General features: G+C 58.8%; 6 protein-coding genes across 6 annotated transcripts; 3 read left to right on the top strand and 3 right to left on the bottom strand.

Moving 5' to 3' along the window:
- Positions 1-3,574: 3,574 nt before the first annotated feature.
- Positions 3,575-4,858, bottom strand: COLE_06876 (uncharacterized protein; the record flags this gene model as incomplete). The annotated part of the gene is made up of 4 exons (XM_018421288.2): positions 3,575-3,654; positions 3,695-4,456; positions 4,540-4,770; positions 4,816-4,858. The coding sequence occupies 4 exons, from the start codon at positions 4,856-4,858 to the stop codon at positions 3,575-3,577; spliced, it is 1,116 nt and encodes a 371-aa protein (XP_018280036.1).
- An 852-nt stretch (positions 4,859-5,710) lies between these two features.
- Positions 5,711-7,605, top strand: COLE_06875 (uncharacterized protein; the record flags this gene model as incomplete). Its single annotated transcript, XM_018422755.2, has 8 exons — positions 5,711-6,005; positions 6,107-6,349; positions 6,382-6,459; positions 6,495-6,540; positions 6,576-6,729; positions 6,761-6,970; positions 7,005-7,119; positions 7,151-7,605. The coding sequence occupies 8 exons, from the start codon at positions 5,711-5,713 to the stop codon at positions 7,603-7,605; spliced, it is 1,596 nt and encodes a 531-aa protein (XP_018280037.1).
- Positions 7,606-7,651: 46 nt separating this feature from the next.
- On the bottom strand, positions 7,652-8,308 carry COLE_06874 (uncharacterized protein; the record flags this gene model as incomplete). The annotated part of the gene is made up of 1 exon (XM_018422756.2): positions 7,652-8,308. The coding sequence occupies one exon, from the start codon at positions 8,306-8,308 to the stop codon at positions 7,652-7,654; it is 657 nt and encodes a 218-aa protein (XP_018280038.2).
- Positions 8,309-11,384: 3,076 nt separating this feature from the next.
- Positions 11,385-11,558, top strand: COLE_06873 (uncharacterized protein; the record flags this gene model as incomplete). Its single annotated transcript, XM_018422757.2, has 1 exon — positions 11,385-11,558. The coding sequence occupies one exon, from the start codon at positions 11,385-11,387 to the stop codon at positions 11,556-11,558; it is 174 nt and encodes a 57-aa protein (XP_018280039.1).
- Positions 11,559-11,856: 298 nt separating this feature from the next.
- COLE_06872 (uncharacterized protein) lies at positions 11,857-16,350 on the top strand (the record flags this gene model as incomplete). The annotated part of the gene is made up of 21 exons (XM_065626505.1): positions 11,857-12,159; positions 12,234-12,368; positions 12,403-12,539; positions 12,577-12,662; positions 12,694-12,830; positions 12,872-13,079; positions 13,111-13,189; positions 13,226-13,311; positions 13,345-13,380; positions 13,413-13,611; positions 13,647-13,752; positions 13,789-13,961; positions 14,007-14,095; positions 14,133-14,201; positions 14,237-14,358; positions 14,396-14,466; positions 14,501-14,625; positions 14,664-14,792; positions 14,825-14,927; positions 14,962-15,325; positions 15,544-16,350. 21 exons carry the CDS (start codon positions 11,857-11,859, stop codon positions 16,348-16,350), a joined length of 3,564 nt encoding a protein of 1,187 aa, XP_065482199.1.
- Positions 16,351-16,364: 14 nt separating this feature from the next.
- On the bottom strand, positions 16,365-17,493 carry COLE_06871 (uncharacterized protein; the record flags this gene model as incomplete). The annotated part of the gene is made up of 7 exons (XM_018425974.2): positions 16,365-16,434; positions 16,470-16,615; positions 16,655-16,732; positions 16,772-16,974; positions 17,082-17,152; positions 17,307-17,329; positions 17,458-17,493. The coding sequence occupies 7 exons, from the start codon at positions 17,491-17,493 to the stop codon at positions 16,365-16,367; spliced, it is 627 nt and encodes a 208-aa protein (XP_018280041.1).
- Positions 17,494-17,941: the final 448 nt, after the last annotated feature.

Raw genomic sequence — 17,941 nt, 5'->3', positions numbered from 1 at the left:
CGGTGTAACAGAGAGGGAACTCACCGGATGGATGTAGATAAAAGTGAAGTGGAGGGGGAGTAGTACTTTGAGGCCAAGCTTAACGGGGCAAAGTCAAAGAACAAGAGGGGGTTGAAGAATGAAGCGACTGGGAAGGATAGGGAGATGAGGTGCGAGTAGTCGTGTGATAGAGGTAGTTGGTGTGTGGGTGACGGAGGATTAGGAAGAGCGAGGTGCGTAGTTGTACCGGCGGCGATGGGTCGTGGGCGTGGGGAGGGCGGTCGAAGGTTCTTTGCGCCACAGCTCCAATGTGTTACAGATGGTGTGTGACGATGTTGAGGAGTCGAAGATGATGAGACGGGGGGGGGGGGGGGGCAGATGACGGAGGCGGTTCTTCGAGTGTATCAAGTTGGAGAAGGGATGGAGGGGCGTTGGAGGATGGGACGGAGGTCGGTGTGGCGACGAGAGAGAGATTGGATTGAGAGGATGAAGCAGGCCTCTCTGTGATCTCTGTGGGCACCGAGGGCACCGAGGCCCGTGACCAGGTGATGGTCGACTTGGGCAGTCGGGGGGGCAAAGAGTGGGCGGGGCCACCGCCGAACCCGTTTAAAGATGGGACCGAGCACAAGCCAAGAGGGAGAGGGAGAGGGGGGAGGGGGGAGGAGGGGTGATGCTAATGGTCGTGCGGTGTACGACGTGGGGATGCGCGGCGTGCAGTGTGCAGTGTGCGGTGCACGGGGTACGGGGGGTTACGGTGTGCGGGGTGCGGCGTGCGGCGTGCGACTTTGTTGGGGAGTTGCTCGCTGGAAGAGTGTTGAAAGTCTTGAGAGGTTCTCGACTCGAAAGAGAAAAAGAGAGAGAGGAGGATGTAGGATGATGATGAAGAGAAAGCGAGGTTGGAGATGATGATCAAGGAGAAGAGTGGGTGGAGGGAAGGAAAAAGGCGAGCGACTGGAGGAGAGAGAGTGGTTGCTGATGGCAAGGGAAGGGAAGGGGTCGATGGGATGAATGGGATGAATGGGATGGATGGCGATGGTGACCCGAGGGAAGGTGGTCTGGTCTGGTTGATGTGGCTCCCTCGGTGGGTGGTGCAAGAGGAAGGGGAGAAAGAAGACCAGGGACGATTTAGGGAAAATTAGGGAGCAAGAGGTGCACGAGGGTACGAGGGCAGAGGGGGGATGACCAAGGGAAAGTTGGCAAAGGGCAGCCAAGGGCCAAGGGAAGCTTGTCTCAGTCCTTGCCCTTTCCTCGATCTCCCTTCTCTCTTGCCCAGGCCGTAAGCAGCTCTTTACACTAACCTTGCCATTACAATTGCAATTGGGCTGTCGTCGACTCGAATATCTATGTCGTTTATCAGCACTATGAACTCGACGCGGGATTGTATTGAATAGCAGAGAAATGGTTTCGGGGCCAAACAGGAGGAGAAGAGAGGGAGGGAGGGGGGAAGGGAGGGAGGAAAGGGCAAATGGAAGAGGAAGACAGGGGTTACGGTGCCTTATCCCAGAGAGAGAACCACGTCAAAGGTAACCAACGACTGTGCGCCTGCTTACACACAGACTACTTGCTTCAAGACCGCGACTGACCGCGCTGACAGGGAGGGTGGACAGAGTCCGAGACGGAGGGACTCGGTGGAGGGCAGCTGGCAGAGCCAGAGGGACTGACGGTCGGCGACAACACACTTGACAGCTTGTCAGCATTTCCGTTCCGTACATCGACCCAAGTCCGATGCCCCGCGACAGCAGAGAGACAGCAGAGACAGGCCATTCAGGGCACGCACGGAAGTCGTTGATCCATTGACTCATCTTGCCCCCCCCACTCCCGGCCATTATCCAGGGAGGAGAGCACACGACGTCCCTTCAATGCTGAGAGAATCCTTTTGCTTCCTGATTACTCCCTGATTATCAAGGCCACCCCTTGACCAGAGCATCTGGCACCCCTGGACCCCCTGGCCCACCCCCTGGCCTGCCCCGGGTGTCGTGCATCTGCCGCATGCTTACGTCTGGGGCATCGGTACCTGTCCCTGATCAGCCGGTGCGCTTCCTCCTGCCCCTGGCCCTCAGCTGCTTCCATTTGGTTCCACCTCCACTGGCCACTCTTGCCATCATGCCATCCATACTCTTAGACTTGGGATTCTCACGCATGCTGTTCTCCATCAACTCCATTGGAAACGCCATGTGCTGCGCATTGCCCAGCGACTACTATACGGCGTGATCAAGAAACTCATTTGAACTAGCAATCGAGCAGCGATCTCGGGCACGCCAGGAACCCTCGCAAATCACAAGGCACGTCCATGGTGACTGGAATTGTGATCTCCATCATCCCCACTCTGCGCTCTGCATGTGCCAAGCCCCCAACTTGCAGCTTTCAGCTTAACCAGCTTAACCAGCTTCCAGCTTCCATTTCTCAGCTCTAGATCACAGAGGATCACAAGGAACAATCCCATCCTGTCGGATGGCGCATGGGCATGACACTCGATAGGTCGATAGGCAAGACCCATCTGGAGCTTGGAGGGCATGGAGGGGAAACAAGCATGCCGGCCGGGCCCAGGGTTTCGGAGCAACTGCCAAACTGGATCTTGGCGTGCATCGTGGCGCGGCGTGGCGGCGAGGCGTGGCGGCGTGGAGTGATCATACCCATTGTCGGTGAGTCGAGCATCTCTCCGTGATCCTCTGCGGACGACAACCAGCAGCCAGCAGCCAGCAGCCAGCAGCCAGCAGCCAGCGGGACAGTAGGCAGGCCACAAGTCGCTGGCCGTGGATGGCAGATCCAACGTCCAACAGGGCAAAGATGTTCAGGCCCGAAACTCTCGGGCCTCAACCCAAACTCTTACGGCAGGGCCACGCAGCGGGGTCCCGCGCCTCGGCGGCACGTGTTTGGCCCATGGCCCATCGCTCACTCTGCGGCAACGCTGCGGCGGCCAGCGGCGTGCAACGGACGCCACGGAGACGTGCGGGTACAAGCCTATCATGTCTGTGCCCCAGTGTAGCTATCGGCGGATCGGCGGACTGACAATTGCGCACAGTTGGCGGCAGGCAATCATGCAATCAGGCGAGAAATCCAGAGATTGGCGCTGCTCATATGCTCATGCCGCGCATGCCGCGCCCGCGTGGGCGTTCGTTAGGGTGATCTGCACTGCATGATGCCGATGGCTGGCTGGCATATGGCATGGCTGGCATGGCTGGGCGCCCCGCTTCATGATTCAGCTCAAACCTCCGACCTTTGCGCTCAATCCTCGGCGGCGCCGGCGGCCCCTGAGTTGCAAGCTACACATGCACAATGGTACGACTGCGCACTGCGTGTCGGACCCGCCACTCGTGAGCTGCGTTTCCGTCTCGCCTCTTCGTCGGCTTGGCGCACAGCCACTTCCGGGATCGTTGACCGAAACATCCCTCTCAGTCGCTCCTTGTCGTCATCGAGGATCAAACAAAACACAGCTATTACGCATGGAAGTACATACTTGTCTATTTGCTCAAAAAGATAAGCGCCGCAAGGCCTTGTCTGACACGAAGCTGTAGGCATCACGGCGGGAACAGCGCAAGCTCAACCCGCCCATGCAAGCCAAAACATGACCAAATGCACAGCGACTGATCTTCGCTTACTTCTCAGCAATCGGGAGGATGGTGCCAAACACGACATCCCAGATTTTGCTCGTCACACCAAAGCCAAGCTCAAAGTCTGTTGTCAGCACTTCCCTCCCGCAAGGATCTCTACTCACTCTTGTAGTGGTGCGCGAGGTGATACCGCTTCATCTCCGTCATGTACTGCGGAAGACGGGTGTGGTGCAGGGCGTAGTGCATGCAGTCGTAGCCGATGTAGAATGTGAAAGCACCAGCGATGATGCCGTTCGCCATCGCCTTGGGGAAAAGGACGTGGGCAAGCTTGGTGAATGGCGTCTCCAGAACAAAGAAGAGGAGCGGCGGCATGACCAGGCGCAGGCGGTCCATGGGGAGGTAGTGGTGAACTCCGTGGAGCAGGAAGTGGAGCATAAGAGCCCAGTTGGCGTCCGGGAGGTGGTCGTCCAGGTGGAAGAGGAAGCGGTGCAGGAAGTACTCCAGCAGCGTCCAAATCACGCAACCCAGAAGGTAGCATGGCACGAACTTGGTGAGGGCTGCCGGTGTGACACCCGGAAGACGGTGCAGCTGCAGAGGCCACTGCAGAAGGTCCTTGGCGAAGATGCGCGAGTCTGAGAACTGCAGCATCGAGAGGTATGCCAGGAAGAGGGTGATTGGGCCCCAAACGAGCGGCACGACGTACCACTTGGTGCGCGTGAACATCTCGAGGAAGTCGGGGCCAAAGAGGCGTGCCGAGTTCTTCAAGTGGCGTGGGTTGTGCACCTGCTTAAGGTAATACTCCTTGCCCCATGGTGCGTTCCACACCTGCAACAGCAGTGGCTTAGACAGGTCCAAGAACTGGTTCTTGGTGAAGTCAGACGCAACGTTGGTTTCGTCTGGGTGGAAGTTCTCGTCCGCAACCCAGTCTGATGTCAGCACGACTCTGGTGAGGATTCGAGGTGACCGAGGTCATCATCCATAACGATTCTGCTCGCATAACTGCACATACCATCAGTGACAATGGACTCGTTGGCGCCAAGGCTGCCGATGCGAAGCTCGTCAAGCATTTCGTATGCCGAGTTCGAGTGCACGTGCTCTGTTGGGTCCTCCATGACCCGACCGAGGTCGCGTCCCGCGAAGCGCATGAGCATGTCATCGCCTCCGGGATGGTCGGCGAGGAAGGGGGTGAGATCGTACACTCCCCCTTTATACGACACCCAACAGGCCTTGCGGGTGTTGTCTGCATGTCAGCATGTGGGGCCATGGCCAAGATGAATAGGCTTACGCTTTGCCACGTCGGCGTCGGCGAAGATGCGCATGGACGGCATTATAGTAGCGTAAAGAATGGGCGAATGAAAGATCGAAAGGTCGACAGGACGTCGATGGCGTCGAAGAAGTGGGGGGAGGCAACGAGGATGAGAGGCTCGCTGATGGGGAGGTGGAAGAGGAGTAGATGGAAGGGAGAAAGAATGAACAAGAGAGAGAGAGAGAGAGAGAGAGGAAGAGATGTGGAAAGGTGGAATGGAACGCGTCGCCACTTGCGAGCGTTGCTTTGTGTAAATCGTGCGTGCCGAAGGTTGGGACGATTATCCTTCTTGCCTCTTGGCCCTGGCGCACTGCCCGTGGGCCGAGGGCCCTAGAGTGATGGCGGAGACACGGACCCCGAGGCTTGCCGGGCAGAAGAGGCCGAGGCTCCACCCGGCCGCCCAGCCGCCACGGCCGCCGCATCTCTGCCGCATCCGCGGGCGTTGCCACCCACAGCTCACGCTCGAAACATCTGCGCACAAATTATCACTATCCACCCCCCCAACTAAGCACATTTGTATACACAAGTGGGACTTGCGTGGGTCGGACGAGCCGGGGTTCGAATCTCAGCAAGGAAGCTCCACAATTCGGGAAGACGGCAAGGTCGCGTCTTCACGCGTTTGGGGGAGGCCACGTGTTGTGGGTGAGATTTAGATTGAAGGGACGTGCCTGACACAAATCCCCTCGCGTCTGGTCGCAAATCAAAGGCAATCCATCTCTCAATCCTCAAAAGGCCTCGCGATCTCTTAACGCCACCCATCACTCGCTTTTCCACATCTCCACACGATCCTGCGTCCTGTGTCTCTGTTGACTTGGTCCTGACTCGCCCACTTCATTGCAATCCATCGCACACGCGCACTCTCTCGCTCTCTAGCATGGCCCAGCGCCGCATGAGCAACCGCCGCACCGAGCGGCCGCGGCGCCTCTCTATGGACTTGCACCTGACCTCGGCGGTCAAGCGCGAGGTCGTGTACTCCGCCGCCGACCTCGACTCGCCATACGGGCCTTCTGATCCTTCGGCGCCGACGACGCCAAACGGGCATCCTCTCACCAACCCCTTCGAGAGCCTGCTCAAGCGTCGGAGCCAGCCTACTCCGCTGCCTGTGCTTCAGATCCTTCCTCTGTGCATCGCGCGTATGGCTGAAGGTCTTATCTTCGCTGTCATCTTTCGTGCGTGATTCTTCCATTGCCCCTCCCTTCTTCCTTCCTCTCCTCCTCGGTCCTGCGTCTCTCTTTTCATGCTCGTCCGTTCCGGAGACGGCTGACATCAGCCTACATCAACGAGATGATGCACGGGATGGGTGTGCCCGAAGAATCAGTCGGCTTGTGGTCCGCCACGGCCGAGTCGACCCTCATGGTGACCGAGGCGCTCGCAGCTCCATTCTATGCCCCGATTGCGGACAAGTTCGGCAGGCGGCCCGTGTTCGTTCCCCTCGTGTTTCTCTGGGGCGTCTTCTCCGTCGCGTTTGGATACGCTTCCACACCATCGGCCGCAGTGGGATTGCGTGCATGCCGTGAGTCACCCGGTCGACAAATCTAATCTCAGTGGGGTTGCTGGCAGGCGTTGGAGTGCTCTCGCGCACCATGCTCGGCGAACTGTGCGATAAGACGAACCGTGTGCAGGGTGAGTCGGCGGTAGGGATTGGAAGCTGACGGCAGGCTTCGCATTCTTTTCCCCGGCCCTCACGCTCGGCGTGACCATCGCGTGAGCTTGTGAAGGTTAATGTCAGCTCACCGCAGCCCTCTGGTCGGCGGATTTCTGAGCCAGCCCGTCCCACGCCTGTTATCGCCATCATTCACGACCCTCGTGGAGCATCCCTACCTCCTACCTTCGGTAGTAGCCGGCATGGTGGGGTTCGCAGCAGCCATCTCCGCTTACAAGTTCCTTCCCGAGGTACGGGCGCAACCATCCTCGCTAACGGCAGACACTTCCCCCGGCTCTGCGAAAGACAACCGCGCAGCGCCTTCAAACTGAGAAGACCGAAGCCGGTGGTTTCCGCGCGTTGATGGCGTACAAGCGCTTCCAGAACGTACTGGTGCTGTATGCGCTTTCGAATCTCGTCATGTTCTCGTGGGAGGCCATCTTCCCCCTCTTTGCGTTTACAAGCAAGGATCTCGGAGGACTGGGCCTTTCGGTGGGTTTGCTCTTCATTTCGAAGCTCACACCAGACACCCCAGATAGGTGTGATTCTCTCCGTCAGCGCCGGACTGTCGATCGCCATGACCTCCATCATCTTCCCGCGCCTGCACAAGCGCATGCCCGAGAACGACCTCCTCCGTTTCTGTGAGCAAGCTCATGACCTTGCTGACAGCAGCCGTAACGCTCTATCCGCTCGCCGTCACCCTCTTCCCGGTGATGTGGGGGATGAGCGCGCACCTGCCCGCGGGCAAGTTGAGCGGGGGCAGCATGCTCGCACTCGGCATGCAGATGCTCATGCGGCGCGCGGGCGACTTTGCCGCGACACTACTCGACGCGATCGTGCTGGACGCCATCCCAGGGCCAGAGTATCTGGCCATGGCGAACAGCATCACGTTCTCCATCGCCGGCGTGGGGCGCGCTGTGGGGCCGTTCATCGTCTCCTCCATTTTTGCGATGAGCACCTCGGCCCCCTCCGCCTTCTCCCTGCGGCGGCAGGCGGTGTGGGTCGCCTTCGTCCTCGTCTCGCTTCCGAGCGTGTATGTCGCTCGCCGCCTGGAAAATCACAGCCCCCAACAGTCATCAGAGGAGAAGAGCGAGATGGGGCTGAACGGGTCGGCACTCGACGACTAGTTGTAGCATGTAGCATGAAATAGATATTCACATGTACTACCCTACGTTAATCAATCTTGCCGTCGCGCCATGGGACGGCGCCGCGCACGATGCGGCTCCGGTAACCTCGCGAGAAGGAGGATGGGAGCGGGGGCGGGATATCCCCACTGACTGGCACGGGCGGAGGTGTTGGGAATGCCGACGGGGGCGGAGGGATGTTGAGGAGTGGCGCTGGGACTCTTCTTTTGCGCAGTGAGCCAGAGGGGAATTCGGCGTTGTTGCTATTGTCGCTACGTGGAGGTGGCGGAGCCGATGGTGCTGGAACAGCTGTGGGCGGCGATGCGATCGGCGCGGACGGTGGTACCACTGGCGGCAGCGAGATCGCGGGTTGCGCCGGCACTCCCTCCAGCTCCAGCAACGGAGGCGGCGAGACCACTACCACTCTGTTCGAGCTCTTAGACGGCGACGACGAAGGTGACCCGTTTCCCAGCCATTCTACGTCGGAGGTGAACGATAAGCGCCGGCTCGGGCTCTCGCGACGGGGCTTGGGCGTGCTCTCCCCTCCGACTCCACTGCCAAAGTCATCGATCTCTCCTGATGGAGCAGAGAGGTTACGGGCGCGGAGGGGCAGTCTGAGCGGTGAATCCAGCGGCGAGCCCAGAGGCAACGAGGCATGGAGTGGCGAGCCGGGCGGAGAGGGGATGGAGCCGAATTCTGGCGACATGGGCACCGCGGTGGTGCGCAGCCCTACGGCGGCTGTGGAGCCGCGCCGCTTGCGCTGATAGAAAAGGTCCGTCTCGCTTATCGTGTCGTCCCCGCTCGAGGGGACGCTGTACATACTCGGCTCGGAGGGTTGGCATGCGGGCGTGCGTGGTTCAAGGGGTTCGAGGGGTGGACGCTGGAGTGGAGCGACGGGGCGGGGCGGGGTGCTGGGTCCATGTGACACTTTGGGGGGCGTCGCGGGCTGGAGCTCAGTGAGCACTGGATGCAGGACGTTGAGTCCGAACGTTGTAGACACACGGGTAGGGTCAAGTGACACGGATGTGTCGCCCGAGTCGTCGAGGGCGAAGACCGACGTCATCCCCGAAGCGTCCGCGATCATCGACGTGTCCAGCAGCGTCGACGCGCGACTCGTATCCAGCAGCGCCGAGCATGCCAAGCTTTCCCTGCTCGGTGCGTCGCCGAAGAAGGCACTGCCGCGCGGTGGACGCTCCTCCACATCATGTCCGTGTCTGGGCGACCAGGCATGCCTCTCCACTGCCTCGCCGTCGGTGGACCAGCTCATGAGTTCCTCATAACTGTCGTCGGGGTCAATCGTCCCATGTGTCGCCTCGGCGGAGAAACCGCTCAGCCGGCTCCCAAACGACACGTGCCGGCTGCTAGGTTGGCGCCCGCGCCAGACCTCGAACGACACAGGGCCCTTGGACGCCGTTAGTGTGGGCTCACCCGTCGCCGCATCTAGCGGGTGCGGGCTTGCGGCGGGCATGGGGCCCATGGGGATGTAGGTCGACATGGGCACGAAGGTGGGCGTGAGCGGGGACGTTGTCGGCCACGAGGCCAGCGAGCGGGAGGATGCTGGCACATCTGTCTCTAAAGGGGAATCCCACCGAGGTGACTGATTCTTAGGTCGCGCGTCACTTGACGATGCGGACGACGGATCGCTTTGTTTAGGCGCGCTTCCTGGCTCCGACTCCTCTGATACACGCGACAGACCCACACTCGCGTGTATCTCCCTTATGAGCGTCGTGGGGGATAGGTCATAGGAACCCAGCTCCACGACGTCACCGTAAAACCCGTCGGCCATCATCCCACCAAATGTGTCGGCAAAGGTGAGCGGAGCGGTGCTCTCTTTCTTGCGGCGGCGCGACTCTATGACTGCACCGGGCAGGCTGGACTGAGTCGTTGGAGTGTGTTCGGAGCCGATCTGTGCCGGGTTGGGCGAGACAGGCTCGTCGTCGCGGCGCGCAAAGTCGTGACTCAAGACGCGAGGCAGGACGGAGTCGCCTCGCCGATGTGCCCGGGCTGGAGGCAGGACCGTCTTCTCGAGCGTGACTGACGACCGTGTCGGTCGCACCATGCATAACTCGAATGCGTCTTGGACGCGTGCGCGGGTACGTGCCCGCCACGCCCACTGCAGTTCATTCTCGTCGCGCCATGTCGTGGCTGGAAAATGGACCGCGGCGGGGTCACGCCGACCTAGCAGGGCCTCACGAGAGTTCGTGGCGCGCAGTGGACGGGCGAGAAAAAGCAGCAGCGTAGCGCCGGCGAGCGCCACCGCGATTATGCGAAAGATAACGTAGCCGCACGACGCCAACACTACGCCGCGAGCGTATGGGGTGAGACCGGAGGGCACGAAGAAGCGAGGGTCTCGTTCTGTTCCAGCCAGCCCTTTCGTTGCTCCCGTGTCCCAGTTGCTGATCAGCAGTACGCTCGCAATGCCCGCCCGCACGGTCATCGGTACGAGCCCAGGCAGGAGTTGAACCACAGCATAGCAGGTTTCCGGCACAATATCGAGCGCGTGTCGAGTGCGCCACGGGCTCAAGCGGATGTGGAGGAGAAAGCAGAAGTGGTCGAAGCTTAGCAACGAGAGATGGAGGTTGGCGTACAGAGAAAGATAGATCGGCTCGATGGCAGGCCGGACGCGCCGCCAGCGGCGGTAGAAGTGGAAGCCGACACCATAGATTAGCCACACGCCGACGGACGCTGCCCAGCAAGCGGCATACGCCGCTGCCAGGAAGATCCATAACGCCGACGAAAGATGCACCGCAGACTGTGCGAGCATGTACATGATGTTCACGTCGAAAAACTACATTAGCCTCATCCGTTTGAAGAGACTCACAGCAGTCGCAAGTCCATTGGCGACCCAGCCGGCCCAGAGAGCGAACCACGCGGCGCCCTGCGCTGCGCCCCGTACGATGCCGAGGTTGAGCTCGCGTTTTCCGAAGCGTGGAATCTCGACCACGCTGCTGAAGCTGTCAAAGTGCGTCCTGTGCGGGGTGGGAGAGAGGGAAAAGCTCGGCGCCCACCGCGCCGTTCCAGGAGGACTTGGCGGTGCGCGTAAGCCGGCGAAGACATGGTCCGAGTGCCGCGTCCGCGTAGGCGTCGCCGCGGCGGGGAAGGGTATTCCCACGCCAACTGCTATGCGAAGTGGTTGCGGTCGTCTCCCGGGAAGTGCCGGGGAGGCTGCAGGGGCGCTGCCCGCCTGCGCCTCCGTGCTGCTCATGTCCGACATGGGCGGGAAGACGACGATGCCCGGTACGTCTAGAGTCAGCGTGCGATGCAAGAAATAAGGCCTGCTTTCGGCGATGCTCCGTACCTGGAGATAATCCGCTGTGCGATGGGACACGAAGTGAAGGTGCGAAAAGCAGCGGTATCCCCCGACTCGCCGCTGTGAGCGCTGTGTCCCCTGCTGTCTGCGGGGTCCCTGTATGCTGCTTGCTGTTGTCCTCGGTGGCATTTTCAGCCTTTCTTGAATATGCTAATGCGGCCACGGGGCTGCGTGGGGGACTGGATTGCGGTTTCCGTGCGCGCTCCCGTCCACCTTGTTCTGGGCCACCCGCAATTAACTCATGTCTTGCGAGGGGTGCAGCCGCACGCTCGCGCTCGTGCGGCTCGCGCACGAGGGTCATCGTCGGACGCGAATTCAACATTCCTGTTCGTCAGGAGCAGCCTCAGGCTCGCTCGTCGTCGTCGTGTCGTTAGCCCGCTCGCCAGCGAGCGGAGAGATTCTGTTATCGTAAGTTGGGGAGAGTGAAGTCGTGAGTTGTGCTCGCTGGCGTTACGCATCTCCTGCATCTGCCATGACTGACGCCCCAAAGATGCGCGCGCGGCTCGGTCCCAGTTTTGCCTGGCGCGCGCACAGACCGCGAGGAGAGGCTGTAGCGGTGGCTGGCAGGTCTGGGATGATGGTCGCTGACGCGAGCGAGGAGGCGGCCCTCGCCGGCTCACGGGCCCGCATCGAGGCTGGTGGCTGAAGTCGATGTAATCAAACAGCAGCGCGTTCGAGACTTCGGGAACGACTTTCCGCGCACGCACAGAAAGGGAGTGTGATGAGCATAAGACGATGCGCCCACACACGAGCATGAAGGGCCCGGTCGTGGGCACGTGACGTCGGCGACCTCCACCTCCACCGGAACCCTCCACCATGCCTGCCCAGATGAGGTCACCTGTCATAACCCATCCCCAGTTCGTAAACAAGCAACAGGGAGGGAGGCCCGAGGTTGATCTCTCCAACACCTCCATCGCTCTTACCCTCTCCTCGTCTTGTCGAGTATGCCTGCGGGCAAATACTTCCATGGCCGTCGGCAAGCCCCACCGCCAGTATCTGCTAAGGATGAAGATGAGCTTCCGCTCTCTCAAGGGGCACCCCTGCCCCCACCGACCCAACTGGATCGGCCCCGCGAGTGTGTAAACCGCTTCCAAACGCCGCCATTCTCGGTGCTGTGTAGTGTCATGGACCGACTGCGGACGGAAGAGGCGGGGAAGCGCAAGGACATCCTCCTTCGATTCATGAATCAGTGGCGAGTGAAGGTGGGGAATGACCTGTATCCTCTGATTCGCCTCCTTCTGCCCGATGTAAGTCATCCGAGGCCGGGTTGTGCAAAGATTCGGCCTAGAAATGCGCGGTTATAGCTCACGCTTTTCCTCAGCGCGACCGAGAACGACCTGTTTATAATCTCAAGGAGGCCATGCTTGCCAAGTGCTACATCGAGGTGCTAGGTATCGATAAGCACTCTGAATCTGCCCAGCGTCTTATCAAGTGGAAGCAGCCCGTCGAGGGCCAGGTGAGCTTCCGGTTAGAGGGTGAGCTCACGACAGACGGATGGTGGCGCCGGAGACTTCGCTCGCGTGTGCTACCACGAGATCGCGGCACGATCAACTGTCGAGGAAGGCAAGTTGTCAGTTGAGGCGGTGAACACCCTGCTCGACCGCCTAGCAGCAGGAAAGATGAAGCAGTAAGCTGCCTCCAATGAGTCGCGGGCTGACATCCAGAGCCGATTACGTGCCTATCCTGCGTCGTATCAATGAACAGTGCACCCCCAGCGAGCAGGAGTGGATCATTCGCATTATTCTGAAAGGTGTGCGAGGCGTGAATAACGCTAATGATAGACCTCCGCATTTCGATCCGTGAGAAAGGAGTGTTCTCTTGCTTCCATCCCGACGCGGCAACGCTCTTCAACGTGTGCTCTGATCTGAAGCGCGTCTGCTGGACATTGTACAAGCCCGAGATTCGTCTTGAAAAAAGTGTGCGTAGGCATATAGACAAGAAAGACTTAGCTGATCGCAGCAAGCGAATATCGAGCTATTCCGATGTTTCCTCCCGCAGCTGTGTCACCGGTCGCCATCGTCTTCCCACGACACAATTGCCAAGCTCGTCGGTGCCCCAAATGCGGAGTTCATCATGGAGGAAAAGCTTGACGGTGAACGGATCCAACTTCACATGCGGGGTAGCGGGACCGAGTGGTTTTACTGCTCTCGCAAGGCAAAAGATTACAGTGCGTATGGCGTCTGCATAACTCATCTCAGCGTACCTCTACGGCTCCCACATTGGCGAGGGTAGTCTCACCCAATACTTGGCAGGCGTGTTTCAGGACGATGTTCGCAAGTGAGCTGTAATGAGTCATCCGCAGCTGATGAACAGCATTATCCTCGATGGCGAGATGATGGTGTGGGACCCGATTCTGGAGAAATATTTGGCATTTGGAACGCTGAAGACCGCGGCAAGTGGTGGGTGGTGATGACAGGCTGCGCTCATAACAGATCGAGTGGCCGACGACATTTCCCCTCGCCCATGCTGTGAGTCTCACGGAGGTTTCGCTAACCCACAGTCAAGGTCTTTGACATCTTGTATCTCAACGACAGGTGTCTCACGGGAGCTCGTCTGTCAGAGCGAAAACGGTTGCTTAAATCTGGGCGAATCTTTCGGGATATCGACGACTATAGAGGTCGCATCGAGTTTGTTGACGAGGAAAGAGGCAAGACCGGCAAGGATATCCGGGCGACGCTCGAGCGCATTCTGGAATCAAAGTGAGTTGATCCTTGCCACACGAACTCACAAGTAGGGGCGAGGGCATTGTCGTGAAACGCGCCGATAGCCAATATGTGACTAATTCTCGAGCGTCGGACTGGGTCAAGGTCAAACCTGAGTATGCAGACCAAATGGGAGAGGTGATTTTTCAAGTGTGGGCTGACAGCTAACACCAGAACCTTGATTTGCTTGTTCTTGGAGGCTGGTGGGGAAAAGGTGGTCGCACCGGCAAGATTTCATCCTTATTGCTCGGGCTGCGTGTCCCTCAAGAAGACGATGGCTCCGGCAAGCTTCCGCAGTTTGAGACGTTTGCAAAGGTCGGGTCCGGGATGAGCTACGAGGATTACGAGTGGATCATGCAGGTCTAATCATCAGATACACAGCTGACGCCCAGGAGCAAGCATAAGCAGGACTGGAAACCCTTTGATCGCAAGAATCCGCCACCTTGGATGAAGGTAAGCGCAATTGGCTTTGATGATAAACGTAAGTCTTCGGCGGCTGAGGAAGAGCTGACAGTGAGCCGATGTGTACATCGAGCCCGATAAGTCATTTGTCATGGAGGTCAAGGCATCGGAGATTGTTGCGTCAGGTGAATCGTCAACTTCGAAGTGCGCTGATGGAAAGCGACGGGCTATGGTTGCGGTTACACCCTGCGGTTCCCCCGCTGTCGCTTCATCTTTTGGGATCGCTCAAGTCGCGACCAGCCGGCGAGCGAGGCTCACCGCGACCGAGATATGTGGAACTGCGTACGTTGTGCGTCCTGGTCGTTGCTGATCGAGATAGCTCAGCCTTGATGAGTTCAAGACGTTGCTCCAAAATCCCAAAAAGCGGTACATGGATGACGAGAATGGAACGTGAGCAGCCCATCCCGTGCTTTACTGATGCCAGGTCGACGCGAAAGAAGCGTAGACTACCGCAAACTCGGAAGAAGGTTGAGTTGTTGTCGGATTTCAAAGGGCAGAGTCTGCCCGACGACGGTGTCGAAGATCATATCTTCCGCGACATCACCTTCTGTGAGCATATTCGCTTGAAGATGTCACAACTTACGCAGTCATCCCGAAGGATGCTCCTGGCTATAGCAAACAGGAGCTCGAGGAGCTTGTATTCAAGCACGGAGGAGACTACACCCAAGCTCAGCTCGCGGACAACTCTGCCATCGTCATCTCAAGTGACAACAAGAGTGAGGTACTCAGTGAGCTCGCTGACAACGAGCACCACGCGTGACTGCCCAGATTCGCAAGGGGATCAGTGTCGTGAAGCCGCAGTGGATCCTTGAATCCATCAAACGAAAGCGGCCTATTCCTCTGCTTAAAGAGTGCGATGCTCATGGACCATGATGCTAACGCAAGGCTTCTTGTTTTCGCGTCCGAGGACGCATCGAACCAGCGCTACTTCAACATGACTCTGGACGAGATGGACAAAGTGTCGCTTGTGCGGGACCGCACAGGGTCGGCGTTGATTCCTGCGTATGACAGGGACAATGAGTCCAAGCTCGGGTCTTCTCCCACAATGGAGCCCTCTCCGCCGCAAATGTCGCAGACAGAGGAGCGCGCTGCGGCTCGGGATGCAGAATGGGGTCTTCAGCAGCCTTCCAGTCACTCCTCTACCGTTATCGCATCAGCTGATTCTGATGAGGAGACGGAGGACGAACGCCAGGTGTTACGCGAGAATGACGAAGACGAGGAGGTGTACGACGACGATGACGGTGAAGAGGTGAGTCGATTGATTCTTCGCAAGCTGACTCTAGGCTCCTTCAGCATCCACACAGACTGTTGGTCGGTCTGACACGCGAGACGACGACACGCGAGACGACCCCACCAGTCGCTCCGTTGCCCCTGGCCACGACTCGCCTGACAAGCCGCTCCTCCGTGTGATAGAGGGGGACAGCCCGCCCAAGGACGTGAGGCATCCTCTGTTCTCGCTGACGTCAGTACCAGCCAATGGGTAACGGTGCCGACGACTACGATGAGGATCTGATTTTTACCCACCTCGTCTTCTACATGGACACAGCAGCCAACGCCGCGCGCAACGGACTAGCGAAGAGCTCACCTCCTGAAGAAGCGACGCAGCGCCTTGTTGAGGCGGAGGAGAAGCTACGGGCCCACGGTGGCCGTGTCACGGACGACGTGGATGACCCGGCCCTCACGCACATTATTATCGACGACGATGACTCGAGGCGCTACGTTGAACTTATGCGGCGCACGGCCAAGCCCAAGCTGAAGCACATTGTGCTGCCTTCCTGGGTAGACGAGAGTCTAGATGAGGACACGCTCATGGACGAGGACTGTGAGGTGATCAGAGACGTGAAGCTAACGTGCAGCCCACAAACCCAAGTAGATTTGTCTGGACGTGGCGGTGTTATGCACTATCTCTACAGAGCTGATCTGTGGTGCAAAGATCACATTCCTTATACCAGCAGTTGTGCAGTTTGCATTGCGTGCGCCGGGCAACGCGGGCACGGAGTGCCGGGTTATCGAAGGCCAGGCTCACGCAGAGTGGGATATGAGACGAGTAGAGTTTGGGCAAAGATACATAGAGGTACTTACTCTCCAGCAATGTGGCTGGCAGTACGGAGCACAAGGGTGTCGAGGTTGAGTTCGCACTTCCATTCGCACCTTGGCACGTCCGCATCATATATCTCCCACTACCTTGTACAAAGTCTACAGGCCGACCAAAGAAGGATTAGAATGGATGAAGTAACGACAATTCTCTCGCAGTCGGCAGGCCGGTCTAACTGAACACGATCCTGGGCTTAGCAGCTGCAGCCGTAGTTCTGCGAGCTGTCTGAGTCGATGCGGATCGGGTCGGGGTAGTCGGCGTAGCTGTGGTCAGCATCACGGTCTGAAGTCGGACTTACAGCTCGGTCTCGGCCTCCTGTGCGAGAGCGTTCTTCGCAATGGTCTGGAACGCCTGTTCAACGTTGATGGCCTCCTTGGCCGAGGTCTCAAAGTAAGGGATGTTGCCCTTGGCCTGGCACCACGTCATCGCGCGTTTTTGAGAAACCTGGAGTCAGACAAGACGGATGAAATGGCAAACACGCACCATGCGCTTCGACTCCTCCATGTCAATCTTGTTACCCAGGACGACGAAAGGGAAGTTCTCGGGGTCGTGTGGAGAAGCCTGCGGTGAGTGTTCGCGTCATGATGGAGGAACACCAACCTGCACGAGGAACTCGTCCCTCCAGCCGTCGAGGGCCTCGAAGCTCTTGCTTGAGTTGACGTCGTAGACCAACACGCAGCAATCAGCGCCGCGGTAGAACGCAACGCCGAGCGACTGGAAACGCTCCTGGCCGGCAGTGTCCCACAACTGCATCGTCACGACGCGGTCGTCGACTACCAGCTCGCGCGTGAGGAAGTCGGCGCCTGAGAACAGCGACATGAATGAAGGAAGCGTCAGGGCGTGGCAAGGGCGTGATGGGGAAGGGAGGCGGGGTCAGCTCCGGCGCCCGGACACGACGACGACAACATACCGATTGTGGCCTTGTACTGATTCGAGAAGCGCTTGTTGACATACTGGTTCATGAGCGAGGTCTTGCCGACACTGGTGGCGGTAATTAAGGACCAAACATGGTGCACGGAGCGCGGGATAATACACGGGGGGCGTCACGCCGGAGAACAAGTGGTGGCGATTCGAGGGTCCAGAGAGGGGCAAGGTCAGTATCTCAAACGCGGTGGTGTTGGCAGTGCGAGCTCACCCAGAGTCGCCGAGGATGATGACCTGCGTGTTAGCTGCTGTTTCGCGATCTCAATCGATGGGGTTGGAACTGCACAGGGAGCAGCGGACAAGAGCTGTCGAGTCACGCGCTGACAGCCATCATGTCGGACGAGAGCGGTGGAGCGACATACCTTCAGGAGTACCTTCTTGCGGTTGGCGGAGGCCATCGTGATGAAGCACTAGGTGTTGGGGGAGGTGTGATAGGCCTGTTATGACAGTAGACTGGGCGCGTGGGCGATGGCGATGGAGCAGAGTGAGACGATGGTTGGAAGATGAATGAGATGATTGGGATAATTGAGATGGATGGATGGATGTTGTCGGGCGGCGAGGGGGGGGAACCACTGAGTGAGTGATGTCGGTTGGGTGCAGGGAAGGTTGCGTGGGGTGGCTCAACTCCAGGTGACGATGCCCGCCCTGCCAGCGCCAGCACAATGACGAAATACCTCCGCCACCCACCAAATCACGTGACTATCGCATGGTCCACGCCTGTCTTCCCGGTGTTTGGGTCGATTGTTCGACTCACCATTCGTGAATGTGAGACATGCATCTCTGTCTCATGATTTCGGAACCCGATGTACAGCGCGCTGCACGCCGTCTCTCCTCCTCTGGCAATAT

Source organism: Cutaneotrichosporon oleaginosum (assembly GCF_008065305.1).
Source record: "Cutaneotrichosporon oleaginosum strain ATCC 20508 chromosome Unknown ATCC20508_contig06, whole genome shotgun sequence".
Lineage (NCBI taxonomy): Eukaryota > Fungi > Basidiomycota > Tremellomycetes > Trichosporonales > Trichosporonaceae > Cutaneotrichosporon > Cutaneotrichosporon oleaginosum.
The sequence above is the reverse complement of the archived record's forward strand: the minus strand, read 5'-3'. Positions and strand labels throughout refer to the sequence as shown.